Below are 15,510 nucleotides of genomic sequence, written 5' to 3' on the forward strand. Positions count from 1 at the left end.
CAAACTCTGGAACTCGAATCTGAAAGCTTCCTGAGTTACCACTCAGTTTAAAGTTCAATATCTTGCCCCCACACCGACAAGTTCATCACATGGTCCAATCTTCCCCTGCCATGCTGGCATTTCCACCCATCTAGTTCCGGTCAGGTGCAAAGACAAAGAATGACCTTGGGCTTCTAGAAAGGAATGACAACAACACATTCTACAATTCTACTCATTACTATCCCCCCCTCCCAATTACTACACTCATGAAACAGCATAGGAAAATAATAGATAGTGTGGCAGGCCAAATATCCTAAAAGGAATATAACTGCAGGCCTGACAGGCGGCCTCTCCTCAGAAGAAAAACTTTTCCTGAAAAGAGAATAACATAAAAGTTAACATAACAAAATTAACCACCTCTCTCCCCCCCCCCGGGGGATCCTTTGGCTTATCGGGAAACTTCTCATGGAATTGTTTTACTAACTTCTCCACTTTTAGATTCCAGCTTTTCACCCAAGTAGCTTCAGACAAAGGGTAACCCTTCCAATGCACTAAATACTGTAAGCGACCCCTATTCAGCCTGGAGTCTATGATTTTTTCCACCTCAGATTGTGTTTCCTCTTCTATCACTACAGAAGGAGAGAAAGCTTGAATGGATGGTCTTATGATGGACCCAATTACTGGCTTCAACAAGCTACAATGAAATTCTGGGTCAATTTTCCCCAGACTTCTGGGTAGACTGAGTTGAACTGTAACTGGGTTAACGATCTTCACTATTGGGAATGGACCTAGAAATTTTGGACCAAATTTCTGGTTAGGCATTCTTAATCTTATGTATTTGGTAGATACAAAAACTTTGTCCCCCACACAAAAGGGATTTTGGAGCGAGCGGTGTTTATCAGCTTGCTTCTTGTAGGTTTCTGCCGCATCTGCTAGAGCCTTCTTCGTATTTTCCCATCCTTTCTTTAGTGTGTCCATCCATTCATTCAGAGACATGAAGGAGGGAGGTTCTCTAGGCAACTCAGGCATGGCAACAATTTCCATGCCACTGGTAATCTGGAAAGCTGTTAATCTATCTTCACTGGTGGTAGCGGCCCAAACGCAATCATCAATTTCCTACCGCCATCTTCCCACTTTATCGTAGGCTTCCACTTGTCAAGCCATGCAAGCCCCAAGATAATATTTTCTGGCATCTCAGGAGCCACAATGAATCTGAGAAGCTCATAGTGGCGGCCCACTTGTAACTCTACCAGTTCAGTTATTAGCTTGGGTGGGGCCCCTCCAATTAGAGTTCCATTTACCTGCTCAACCCGAATGGGACAGGCTCTGGGTCTTGTGCGTATACCCAGTTGCTTTACAATCGACATGCTGATAAAGCATCGAGTGTAACCGGTGTCCACAACTGCTTCAACTTCCCCTTCCACTCTCGTCTCGGGTACTGGGAGGTTGGCTTGGAAGGCGAGGGGGCGGATGGGTGCACTCACCATTGGGTCATCTTCGGCATTTTCCTCCTCCAAGGCCTCCCCATTGGTAGGACTTTTTGTCACCTTAGATTGGGGATCCTCTTCCAGAGGTTGTTGGCCCAGATGACTCTTTTCTGGTGGCATTTGGGGCCTTCTCTTTACTGCCAGTTGGTGTGCATGTTTGTGGCATTGGGGCTGGAACCCAGCACTCTGACGCTCTGTGGCCGAGTTGACAGCAACAGTGGCATTTTATTGGCCCCCATGAGGGAAGGAACCTAGTTACATCTCTAAACTTAGGAACCACCTCATCACATTGTTCCGCTCTCCATCCTGCAGCTTTCCCCTTTTTCATCCTTTCTTCCATTGTCAATAACTCTTCTCTGTAGGAAGGTGGGATAAGAACCTTTTGGGGCATTGCAGGTGAGGCTGGACTCTGGGGGTGTGTGTCAATCCCTGAGTTGGCCACTGCCCAGTTATCTGCCGTGGTACCATCTGCTGAGGGAGGGCAGGTGCCCACTGGCATCCCTTCCATCCATGACCTGGGGTTAAGACCCATCCCGGGATTGCCTGATTCACAGGTTGCAGTGCAACCAACGACGGCTGGCCAGGGGGGGTTATGTGCCAAGGCCCCCTCTGCAGGCTTGGAGGATTTTCCCATGTTGATGGCCAAGCAGGTGCCCACTGGCATCTATTCCATCCATAACCTGGGAAGAAAGCCCAATTTGGTGGTGCTTGATTCACAAGCTGCAGCCCAATTTTCGGTGGCTGGCTAGTGAGAGATGTTAGTCAAAATCCTTTCTGCTGGTTGGTTTGAATTCCCCATTTTAACTGGGAATCTGTCTTCAACTCAGTTGCAGGGTAATGGGTCGTTTCATTTATTGCCGTTTGGAAGGAGTCAAAATCTCCACTCCAGTTTTTTTTTCCTGAGCCTTGGCTGGGGAAGTAGGGGGAGCATCACTCACGTTTAGCTGCTCAAGTTGATCTGGGACTTTCATTCTCCAGCCATGCAGTGAATTAGTTTTCCCAGTCCCCTCCGGCTGCATCTTCCCAGACGCTATTTATCTGAAAATTTCCTCTCCCACAAATTCCTTTGCTGCTTGGGAGAGATGTAGAGAAGCGTCTCATCTCAGTTCTTATCTCAAAAAGCTTTCTCTTAATTGTTCGCTGATATTTTACATTGACCTGGTCAGTCAGCATTGGGAGATCAGCACCCCTCACCAGCCCCCGTGCAGGGGGGTTGCTGGTAATTTCTTTTAAAAGGAGATTTGGGATAATGCCAGTGTTCCAAATATCATGCAGAATTAAATCAGAGTCCAAGGCATAGCTATCCTTAGTGTTCCAATTTAATAAGACAGACATCTTGGCACAAACTGTGGAATCCCGAATCTGAAAGCTTCCTGGGTTACCACCCAGTTCAAAGTTCAATATCTTGCCCCCACACCCACAAGTTCATCACATGGTCCAATCTTCCTCTGCCAAGCAGGCATTTCCACCCATCTAGTTCCGGTCAGGTGCAGAAACAAAGAATGACCTTGGGTTTCTAGAAAGGAATGACAACTAACACATTCTACAATTCTACTCCTTACTATTCCCCCTCCCAATTATTACACTAATGAAACAGCGTAGGAAAATAATAGAGTGTGTGGCAGGCCAAATATCCTAAAATGAATATAACTGCAGGCCTGACAATTTGTGCTTCTTATCTTGTGCTGTAGCAGAAAAACAATTGTATATTGCAGGTTTGTATTCAGAAACCCTTTAAGATACATCGTTTAATTTCTATATTCAAATAGAGAATTAAGAATAACCATTTATTCCGGTTTAAGTGTATAAGAGTGATGGAGCATGACTTGTGCTCTCTTCCTTCATTGATCTTTATGTGAGTTCTTTTACTGTAATCCTAGCTAACACAATCATACATTGCAGGGCTGCAAGGAATGTTATGTAGCCCAACATTTCAGGTTGTGGTATCTGCCAAAAGCTTATATAGCCCCTTCCTTACCTAATGTTCCTACTTTGGCATCAGGGTAACTGATGTCCTAAGAATAATTTCTACCGGATACTAAGACATAACTGAGGAAATTGGATGAGATAGTACAGGTACCTGTTTTATCTACATTCCATCCTAGCTCACTTCCTGCTTAGAGCAGCGGTAACTCTGTGACCAGGAACTCTGTGACCAGTAAAGCAATTCCAATACACAAAAATATCCATGGATGACAGGAATGTTAGAGCTAGGGTAGTATTATTAGAACAGTGCTTGGCATGGTCTTTAGAGCAGACTATGCTTTCTAGAAAGCGTCATGCACAGACTAAATACACAGAAGAGGAGAAAGATATAGGAAATAAATATGGGAAGGAGGGGGGAGGAATTGAGATGGAAGGAAAATAATATAATTAGGAAAAGATATGTGCAGTTGGATGATAAAGATATCTACTATGATTAAAATAAGATGATATAATATGGTCAGCAATACATTTCTGAGTAGAATTATGCCGTTTGGTGAAATAAATTTGTATTGTTTAAGACATATAGAAAACAGAGAGAAGTGGAAGGCAGAACTAAACATTACAGAAAAACTGCCTATGTAATTGCTGGTCGATAGAGATAATGTTGCAAAAACGTCATGCCTTTCTAGACAAACTTTATGTATCACTTATTATTTCTGGGCTGTTTTGTAACATGGGAGGTAATAGAGAAGGTAAACGACTGTTTAATTTATCATCTAGGGAAATAAAAGAAATATTTCCTTTCCTTTCCCATTATAAGGTATCCCAGGACACTAAAATAATTATTTCTCTAATACATGTAATTGGCATAGGAAGTCAGGGACTTGGGTTAAGTAGCTAAGATACTTTATTGCAAACACAAACAACCTTAGTTATGGCAAAGGTTAAGAATGGGTTCACTATAATTGTACTCCCCCAGGTTTAAATCCTGTGGGTTTGTTTTTTTCCTCCCAGTCTCATGATGGATGATTAGTTGCACCTGGTCTGTGTTTACAAAATACTCCTCTGGTCCAAGGCTGCTTTCCAAGGCCAGCCCTAATACCAGCTCTATTCCAAAGCTATAATGCTTGAAACAATATTGTGTGTCTGGGTTAAAATAACCTTATGACATTAGTACCCATATCCCTTGTTTCTTCCACATCTATTTGCATATTTACAACTCCAGTGCTATGAGCTTAGTTGGAGGTGCTTAGCTTTTTTCAAGTGGTTTTTAAGAATCAAGCAGTATCACATCAGATTGATTGACACGATTCTGAATAAAAGTCATAATAATTACACTTGAAGCAGCAATAATATTTTTATAGAATCAAAGGTTTCAAGTCCTCTTCCCCTTACCTGAAAAATAAACAAAATAGACAGGTTGGTTAATAAGCCAATTATCTAGCTACACTCCTATGTGGCCTTAGACCTGGACGTAAGACCTGAACGTAAGAGTGGAAGCAACCTTGCTTTCCCAGATTATATAGGCATGGCTTGACTTGTGACTCTTAAGATACTTGATCTCCCATACTCCATAATTAATTGACACCAAAAATTATCATGGTTAAATAAACACAAATTAGAAGAAGCCGTGTTTAGTATAGAATACAAGAATACATATCCTTTTGTGATAATAGACTTGTCATTGCTCTTTTCACATTTGGGAATGGGAAAGGATCTTTCACTGTGTTTACATAATGATTTTGCCTGCTTTGACCTTATTTGCTTCTTGCTTTACCAACTTCAACTCTCACATCAGCTCTCCATTTTCTTCTTCCTCTCCTTTCTTGGACTTGGTTGTACCAGGAGTATCTCCTTAATTTCACCTACTAGACGTTGGAAGGATGAACCTCTGTTTTTTCCATTTCTACATTTTGTAAGCAGGAGCTGACAGACACACACACACCCCTCCAGATTTCAAGGGGAGAATTTTCATTTATTTTTTTGGAAACCAGAGAAGTTTCTTTCCAGATTTTCTTCCCACCTTTTCCTAACACTATGGAAGTGAAGAAATTTCCTTCCTTTTGCAGGGGTCAGTTCAGAAGCAGGAGGCAATTGTGGAAAGCTGTACATTTTGAGTATGGCTGGAAGCTGCAGATGAAAGGTGTCAGTATTGAACTGTGGAAATACTGGAAATAATGTAATGAATTTGACATTGTACTTCTTAGATGCCAAATGGAGGGGATAAGTCTGATGGCAAACTAGTTGTGGTTTCCAAAATCCATATAAGACAATGGTAATGGTGGAGATCTTGTAGAAGACCTTCGTATGAGATAGTTCTTGCAATTATTGGAGAACTGGAGGGTATGTGGAATGAGGAAAAGCTAAAAAATATTTGGCAGGAGCCACGGATGGTAGGCAAGTGGCCTGAAATGGTGACATCTGAGTAGAGGCATGAACGGTGTCATTATAAGCAAACTCAGCCAGTTGTCGTATTAGTAGTTTACATAGCAACAAGGATATTACCCTAAGGTGGCATTTATCGTCTCCATTTCCACATCCGACTGTGGATGATGACCAGAGAACAGGTGGAGCTTAGCATCCAATAGTTGAAATACAGCCATCCAAAAATATGCCATGAACTATGTATCTCTGTCAGAAATTAAATGTTTTGATAAGCTGTGGTTCAGGAAAACTTGTCAAATAAATAGATGAGTTTTTTAGGAGGCCGTAAAAGGGAATGAAATGAACCACCTTAAAAAAAAAGGTCAGCTACCACCAGAGAGGCATCTCAAGCCTTAGTATATGAAATATCAGTAATAAAATCCATGGATACTATGTCTGAAAGTCACCTTAAGGAGTAGAGAAATCAGTTATCTAGCTAACCTGGTGGTAGAAGTTTGGCCTGGTGACTAAATGACAGAAAGAAACACAACTATTGATATCCATCCTAACATGCTATCAAAAATCATGGTAGAAGGAAATGATAGTTTGAAATAGTTCAAAATGTCCTAGTGGACAGATGCCACAACAGAGCTATAAAACCTTTTACCTCACAATGTTCTATAAATCAGGCAACAACCATCTCGAATAAAATTTGTGAGGTTACAATGATTATATTTGGCATAGAATTTTTCTTGATTTTTACTACAACATGTCTCAAAATTAGCCACTTATATTTTTAATTGTAGGGCCACGATGGTTCTGTGGCTAAAGACACTGAGTTTGCAAGCTGAAAAGCTGACAGTCCGGCTTTCAGACCTGAGCACCGTGTGACAGAGTGAACTCCCTGCCCCAGTTCCGGCCAACCTATCAGTTTGAAAGCATGCAAATGATAAATAGGAACCACTTTGGTGGGAAGGCTCCATGTGCCTTGGTGTGTAGTCATGCTGGCCACATGACTACAGAAATGTCTTCAGGAAACACTGGTTCTCTTGGCTAAGAAATGGAGATGAGCGTTGTTTCCTAGAGTTGGATACGACTGGACAGGGAAAACCTTTATCCTTACCTATTATTGTATCTATTCCAAGTCATAATAACAATTCCTATCATAAACTAGCAGCTTAAGAATGTTGTTCAAAAGAAACCACTGGGTGCTAAGTGAATATTGGCAAGTGAAAATCTCATGTTTTAATATAAAATTGTGTCTGTGCACATGCACATATATGTACACACATACTTTCATAACTGCCTATAAACTAGATGAATAAAATGTGGCATAAGAAAATAGTTGTAGTACAGAACAAGAGGAAAAAGCAAAGAGAACAAGCTGGCCATGATCGGAATAATAAGCAACAAGAAGAAAGTTACTCAGTGTTTTTAAATAAATAAATTACCGAAGGGTTTGTCATCTTTACCTATTCCCATTATTTTTATGCATTTGGTTAATATATAGATAAAATGAAAAAAATAGGGCTACTAGATCTGGACTGGGTAGCAGCAATTGAATAAACTGCGTATGTTTCCTACCATCTAGTGGCTGTGTGGACTTTTGCAGCTTGGAAGGAAAATTTCCTGAAGGAAATTAAACTTCAAAAGTTAATTAAAAACATAATCAATTTCTCCTACTTTCGTTACAAGAAACACCTTGTCTGGGTACTCAAGAAGGAGCCTATAATTTCTTGGCCCTGTCATTAATGATAATTGACCAGATCAGCACTTGCTGCATTGGATAAGATATTAATCCCTTACAAGCAGACTCTTAAACTAGCACTTTCAGCTTTAATTACAAGTGGGACGATTTCTCGTAGCATTTGTAACAAGCTGAGATGATATCAGAACAATGACTCATGATGATATTATGAAAACACTCCAATTATATACTTGCATTACACGTGAGTCATGGCAAGGGTGTAATCATTACACACATGATTTTTGTCCTTTGTGGCACCCATTATAAGATCAAATCTATTAAATGTGTTTTGCTATAAAGGCATCAGCTAGAAGGGTCTCAGAAGAAAAAGAAAGCATTCCACAGAACATGAAGCAAACAAATCTTACTGAAGTAAAACATTATTTTCCTTATGCTTAGATTATATTGATTTCTGCATGAGTTAGATAAACTGAATTGAGTCTTCTGATATTGGGTCATCTTGACAAAAATGATGAAAAGGATATAATTTATGTGGTCTCCTTTATCTTAGTATACAGCTAATCCTTGTTTAACAAACCCTTGTTCAGTGACCATTCAAAGTTACAATGGTGCTGAATAATTGGTAATTAATGACTAGTCCTTGATGTTTTGGCTATCCCAGGACTCCTATAGTCATGTGATAGTAATCTTCTGGCACCCACACACCTTCCCCTGCTCAGTAACAGCCTTGTCCTGTTGCACTTGTGCCTCACTGGTTACCTGCACATCCTCCTGGCCAGGCAGCAGCTACTTACCTACCTGTCAGCCTGCTTGGAAGATGCTTGGGACTTTCTTAATGATCCATGATCCTCACATAGTGATGGTAACAGGGAGTGACAGGATTGCCATAGCACTTTATGGCCTCATAATTTAGCAACAGAAATTCTGGCCCCAATGACCATCATCAACTGAAGACTAATGCATTTATAATTAACCTAGAATAAACATATTGAAGGGAATCAAACCATTATCAAATAGCTGTGTTATTTTACTCTGCTATTTTTTAAAGCCTTTATTGTAGAAAAAGCTTGAATATATGAAAGAATGTATGAAAGTGTTGGGAAGAGGAAACTAGGTACATTTTGGGCGTGAATGTTAGACATTCACCTACTGAAAGTATTGTGTAGATTATGACGGAAAAAATCAGCTCATATGCAACTTTGTAAACTGGAGATTGATGAAGTGCTTTATGTGTTCCATTTAATAATAGTATCCACTGTGAATAATTGCCCTGTCAGGTACATGATATGAGAAAAACGGGGAAACACTTTACCATCTAGCTATTTGTCTATCTTTCATCCATTGGTCCATCTGGGTCTCCAGGAGGCTTCATCAGCTCCTGGAGAAATCACTGAAGTGTCAGTCATTCCACATGCCTCTTTCTGAAGTTTTAAAGTGGCTCTAAAGAACCATGCTATTATCTTATAAAGGAAAGAAACTGGGGCTCTAATCTGCTGCTGTTATTGCTGCATAGTCTTATTAGCTGTGCCAGGGAAAAATAAAGAATAGAGGGAGTAAATATTAAGATAATTGTTAGTGGGAGAACAGTGAGAAGCTGCAATTGTTTTCCCACTTTCCTGGGCCTTGCAGGAAACAAAGAGCAGGTGTCTGGCTAGTTTTTCATACTTCTCTCCCTCCTTTCAAACCAATAAGTCAAGAGTGACAAAGAAGATAAGTGCTCTAACCTGAAAGTCCTTCTTTTTATTGTTCTCCGTTGCAAATAAAGTCATGATGCAAAATTTAATCCTGGATTAAAGTACTGACCTGGCATGCATCATGAAAACGTTGAGAAAATAATATAACAGACTGGGATGGGAAGCTGGAGAGCTGGCATGGCATGTCCATAAGAATTCCATCTTGGCGATCATAAGTTCCATCTGAAAATATGTCCATTTCAAGTGTTTGTTTATATTGGGATTAGGTGGGTGGATTTAGACTGCTGGGACAGTGTAGTGTTAGTGTTAGTAGACAGTCTAGTCTGCTCTACAACCGTCTCCCTTGTGGAATTATATAGGGTGATTTTTAGTATGGCAGTCCGATTCTTTGAGGGATTCTTATTCTGGGAGATTTCAGCACCTATGCAGAGGTTGTCCAGATATGTGTCGGTGAAGTCTTCCATAGATGGCATGATACTCATGAATCTGTCCCAGTTTGTTTTTGGTCCTGTGCCTACAGCAAAGCACATGCTAGAGTTGGTATTTTGTATCGCTTAGGGCTGGTGTTTTGAGGATGTAGGATCTCTCTCATGCTGTCCTACACCGATCAGAAAGTGATCTTTTAGATATTTTTCTTTGTGTGTGTGTTATAAACCTGTGCAGTAGTTGAGAGGGTTAACTGACTTGACCTAGATGCCTGCTCAACCAATTTGATTTCTCAAATATATTTTAGGAATTTCTGTTACTATTTCTCTTGAAGCCTTGGCCAGTATGTGAAATTCCAAAATGAATCAGACAATTGACTTTATTGTTTCTAAGTGCCATCCTCCCTCTAACAGAGGAAAATCAGCACTTATTTTACCATGCAGCTTTTTGTTGCTATTTTTTTATTTTAACTTCAAGGTTTTTAGAGATAATGTCTTTACATTAAAAAGAAATGGTTTGAACCTTTAACTTTTTTTTAATGTAACTTTATTGTTACCTTTTAAAAAGTTATTATTTGCATCTTGATTTCTTTACACCTGCAGTCACTTTAGTAACATGTTGGAAAATATTGGGGGTGTGGTTTGACTCATTTTACCACCGGTTTATTTCATTTTGGGATACAGTACATTTTGTACACAATTTACATTTTTTAGCTTTCTGTTAGCTAGTGTTTCAAATAACAATAAAAGTAATACTATGATAAGTATAATCTTTCCATAACCAGACCTGTTGGTCGCATTAATTCTGATGCATTCAAATATTCCAATGGAGGCTACTGCAATTCTCTAGGCAAGAGTTAGCATACATCAATGTGTAAGAGAGAATCATACTTTGAAGCTAACTTAAAGTATTTGCATGGGTTGTGTCATAGAGTGGCTGTGAAAAACATAGAGCATTTTTATATTGGAGTAGTAACATTGGTTTATATCCCCTTTGATGATAGCTGAAATTAGAGAAACAGCAAAACTCCCAGAACATGACATCAGCAACTGATTTTGATCACTTGGAGATTCAGCCGCAGTATAATCGAATCAATGCTCGATGGGAAGCTTCTGATGATGAGTTGGACAATGACAACAGTTCTGCCAGACTCTTTGAGAGATCCCGGATCAAAGCTCTAGCAGGTAAATGTACTGCATTTTACAAACTGGGGCATTTATTAATAAATTGATCCTAAACTTTCTTTCTGAGGCAAGAATACATGCAACTGTGAACCTCTCCTCCTCTTCTTCCCTTCCTTTTGCTGCCTCTCCTTTTTTTCTCTAACAGCAATCTGAGAAATCTATTGTCATAGAATCAGGTCATACAATGTGTGGCTTCTAAGCCTAGCAAAATACACCTGCCTTCTGTTGCAGGTTAGAGCTACTGGAACACCCTTCCCTTTTTTTCATCCTTCCAGATAGCCAAGAAAAATTAGAGGTTTTTTTTAAAACCTTGGTATCTATTCTTAGTATGGTTTACTGGGTAATATTGCATGGACCTATTTTGAAGCTTCAGTGTCTTATGGGGGTGAGGGGAAGAGTGTGTGACTGAATCCTTATTGCAGAACATCAGAGTACAGGTAGTCCTCGACTTATAACCACAATTGAACCCAACATTTCTGTTGCTAAGTGAGACATTTCTTAAGTGAGTTTTGCTCCATTTTAGGACCTTTCTTGCCACAGTTATTAAGTGAATCACCACAGTTGTTAAATTAGTAACACGGATGTTAAGTGAATCTGGGTTCCTTATTGATTTTGCTTGTCAGAAGCTCAGAAAAGTTGATCACGTGGCATTAGGGCACAGCAACAGTCATAAATATGAACCAGTTGCCAAGCATCTGAATTTTGATCACACATCCATGGGAATGCTGCAAAGGTCATAACTGTAAAAGACGGTCATAAGTCGCATTTTTCAGTTCTGCTGTAACTTTGAATGGTCACTAAATGAACAATTGTAAGTCGAGAACTCCTGTATTTACAATTCTGTACTAAGTCCATTTATCCTTCGTTCTAGACATTTATCAGTCTCCCCTTTCCTATTAACCCCTTTGCTAAACCGGACCTGGGCATGGCCAGCGTGTGAAGCATCTGGCCCATGGGCCAGGAGTTTGTCAACCCTGTAGTAAGGCTTGTATCTAGAGCAGATGGGAAGCTCCACTTTAATAAATCAGATGAGCTAAATGCAAAATTAGGTAAATTCAGTGACTAGCAGAGGATGAGACAAAGTATCATGAGGAATGGACCTTAAAAGACAGCTAACAAGGTATCTTTGTGTCTCTTTAAGGGGGAAATATGGATAGTGTGATTTCAGATTTAGGATTCTTGGGTGCTCTACCTCTGTGAAGTGATTGCGAAGATTTAATAAATTATTCTCAACAGCTTAACTTCCTATATTGCTTTGGTGACAATATAATTAAAATAGTATAATCATAAAACAATAGAATAGCAATTAATTAGAAAGTAAAACTTTAAAATCTGCTCTGCCTTACCTCACTTAGTGGAGACAGATGGAGAAGAGTAATTGAGAATGATCTAAATTCCTAATTAGATACATATGGAGGAAGTGATCCTTGATCTCAGGTCTTAGCCTATTAAAGTGATCCTAATAACAAGTCTTAGCCCGTTAAAGGTCAAAAACAGGATTTAAAATGGATTTAAACTGGAAGCCGATGCAGACAATAAAACACTTATATGTAGATTTAAATTGGCCAGCTTCACTTTAAAATCTAGCAACTATATTCTAAATCAAAGCTATATTTACATAATATGCTTAACAAAACCTGGATTCTTAAATATTGTTTGGTATAGCCATAAACTGCTGGCTCAGATTGGTATTTCAGAGCCTATGTGACCTTCCATAACCATGGGACAAACCCAGAAGATAGTTATGGAGTAAAAGACTGGAATTTCCTGTATCTCCTGGTTCATAGCAAAGAGGATACTATAAATTTTTTATGTCACAAATCTGTCACTTTTCAAATACCGTATTTTTCACACTATAAGACGCACCAGACCATAAAATGCACATTAGCATTAGAGGAGGAAAACAAGAAAAAAAAATGTGCCTCCCAGCATCCATCTGGTATTCATCTGGCTAGTGTCCTTGCAGCAAATAGCAAACAGCCTGGTCAGCTTCAGCACGTTATTGCAGCCCCAGCACATGGCTCATCAGGGATCCACTCTGTTGAATCCACCACCAGTCAACTGAGCTGAGCTGCTGCTGCCAGCGGGGAATGCTGGAGCTTTCGCTGCTGAGCAGCTGATTGGCAGTTGGATCGGCCTCCAGGAATACCACTGATCAGCTGTTCTAGGCGGTGGGGATCGCCGCTTGACATCACCACTCGCTGCTGCTGCTTGCTGCCACTGCCATTCGCCTAGAACAGCTGATTGGTGGTATTTCGGGAGGCCGATCCAACCGCCGATCAGCTACTTGGCAGCGAAGGCTCCAATGTTCCCTAGCGGCAGCAGTGACAGACGGCAGCAGTGAATGCCACCACAGCACCAACCCTCCTCCCCCTGCCACAATATTCGCTCTATAACATGCACAGACATTTCTACCTACTTTTTTTTGGGGGGGAGAGTGCATCTTATAGTGTGAAAAATACAGTAGTTTCAAACAGTGCTTTATCACTACTAACTCTTCTTTGCATCTATTGTTGCTATTTTTACTTACTCTGAACATGACATGAGCATTTTATAAAGCTTGAGTGTTTGATAGACTGGCACATTGCAAGATGGTTCACAGATGCGAGATGACTTTATTTTGACAGCTGCCTTCTCTTCAGATGGGAGAGCTAACAGGTTCATCTTCGTTTCTCTGTCTTTTATGCATGTTTCCTTCTTCCATTCCTTACTTTAAATATAGAAGATTTTGGACTGAGTATGGATTACAATGCTTAACATGGAATATACATGGAGGAAATGCTTCTCAAAACAGAAAATAAATCATTTGAAAATTAAAGTAAACATTATTTCTCTACAAGAGACTCACATCAGAAAAAAGATATAAAATGTTTGGCCTATAAATCCTTGAGTGAAGAATTTATTTCAGCAGATGTCAAAAAGAGAAAAGGAGTTGTTATGTATATTAAGCCTCAGCTAAATAGAAATTAATTTATAGGGGGTTAAAACTATGGTGCTGGGTGTTTATTCCCCAAATGAAGTGACTTTTTACAAACAACCAATGCATAGGTGATCTCTCCCCAACTGGATAGGATTCAACAAAAAATATTAAAATTACTCAAGGTAAATGACCAAAACTCCTTTTTGATTTGAAGAACAATTTAGGATTGGTTGATATATGGAGACAGAAAAATGGAAGTGTACAGTACTTATTTTATTCACAAAAACATGGATTCTTTTCGGGAATAGATATGATTTGGATTTCAAAAACTTGGCTACTAAAATTTCCAAAGTAGAAATTTTATTGTGGTGGAAATCACCAGCAAAGGAGGAGGGGAAGTAAAAAAGGCATGCCTACACGGAGTTGCTCTGTGGGAGGAAATGGCAGGGGTCAGAGAATTGAAGCCTAATTTGTTGATTCCTAAGGGAATGCAATCAGTCTAGTAAAGTTAATCTTAGGTGCAAGGAACCAGAACAATTTTGTGAATAGGCCCAAGCAGTTTCTTTATTGTTGATCACTTCTTTTGCAAGAATCTTGTCCGATTGACGGCATTCCCTTGGGAACCAGCCGATATGGGCTTCAGTTGTCTGTTCTTTGCTGTTTCCTCCCATGGAACAACTCCACTCTGGAGTGCTCTTTTACTCCCTCCACTCCTTTAGCTGGTGATTCCACCACATTTCCCAAAGGCTTTTTCAGGCCAAAATCAAATGAGTCTGATTTAGGGAAAAAAAGATCTAGTCCTTTTAGATGGAGAGTAAATACAATGTCAGTATGGAGGGGAAAAAAGAAAGTATTGAACATTATGAAAAGAAATTAAAAGAATTTTTAGAAAATAATTTAAATTAAGACTATTGATTTGAGAATGGTTTGGGATGCTATTGAAACCATTATTAAAAGTTACTAAATATAACAAAATGTTGAACTTAAGAGGAAGAGGCTAGAGAAAACACAAAATATTTTGGATGAGATCAAAAGAAGAGAAAAATTAAAGAGGGAATATAAATATTTTTCTACAAATTAGGATTTCACAGCAGCTGCTATCCATGTTAATGGTGAGAGAAATGGAAATGAAATTGAGTTATGTGAAACAAAGAAATTTTGAATTTGCAAATAAACCAGGTAAAGGGTTGTCTTGTAAATTAGGAAGAAAAGAAAATGATATTGAAATTACAAGAGGGAAATGTTGCATTAACGGATAACGAGGCTGTATAAAACATTTTATCAATATTATTCTAATTTGTATAGAAGACATATTACAATGGAAAAAATAGAGGAATATACCAGAAAATGACATACACTAAGGATTACAGAACAACTAAGATAAATTATGAATGGACCTATAACAGTAATGGAAGTTTCAAAAGCTATTAAAAAGATAGATTGGGGAAGATGCTTGGACCAGATGGCTTATCAAGTCTGTATTATAAGTGTTTTGAGTATGAACTTTTATATCCTCTATAAAGCTTGATAAACTCTATTTTACAGAAAGAAAAGATGTGAGAAACTTGGAAAGACACTAATGTTACATGAACATCCAAAGAGGGAGATTTCACTTTAGCAAGAAACCATAGACTAATATCACTATTGAATAATGATTATGTTGTCTACAACAATTTTCGCTGAAAGTCTGAAAATAATTTTGCAAGAATTTATTCATGAAGATCAATGGAGGTTTTTAATCTAAAAAGATAGAGGGTAATGTTAGAACTGTGCTAGATATTTTGGCATGTTTGGAACAACATAATGAAAAACAAGCCATGTT

General features: G+C 39.2%; 1 protein-coding gene across 7 annotated transcripts in view; it reads left to right on the plus strand.

The window, feature by feature from the left end:
• Positions 1 to 15,510, plus strand: part of SPTB (spectrin beta, erythrocytic) — a 138,792-nt gene that overhangs the window by 33,186 nt on the left and 90,096 nt on the right. For all 7 annotated transcript variants that reach the window (XM_081954310.1, XM_081954308.1, XM_081954312.1 and 4 more), the window contains one exon: positions 10,588 to 10,768. In XM_081954310.1, coding sequence (XP_081810436.1) covers positions 10,621 to 10,768 — 148 coding nt within the window. In that variant the 5' untranslated portion in view covers positions 10,588 to 10,620. The remainder of the gene's footprint in view (positions 1 to 10,587; positions 10,769 to 15,510) is intronic.

This window comes from Natrix helvetica, assembly GCF_964273705.1.
Source record: "Natrix helvetica genome assembly, chromosome: 1".
In the NCBI taxonomy this organism is placed as follows: Eukaryota; Metazoa; Chordata; class Lepidosauria; order Squamata; family Natricidae; genus Natrix; species Natrix helvetica.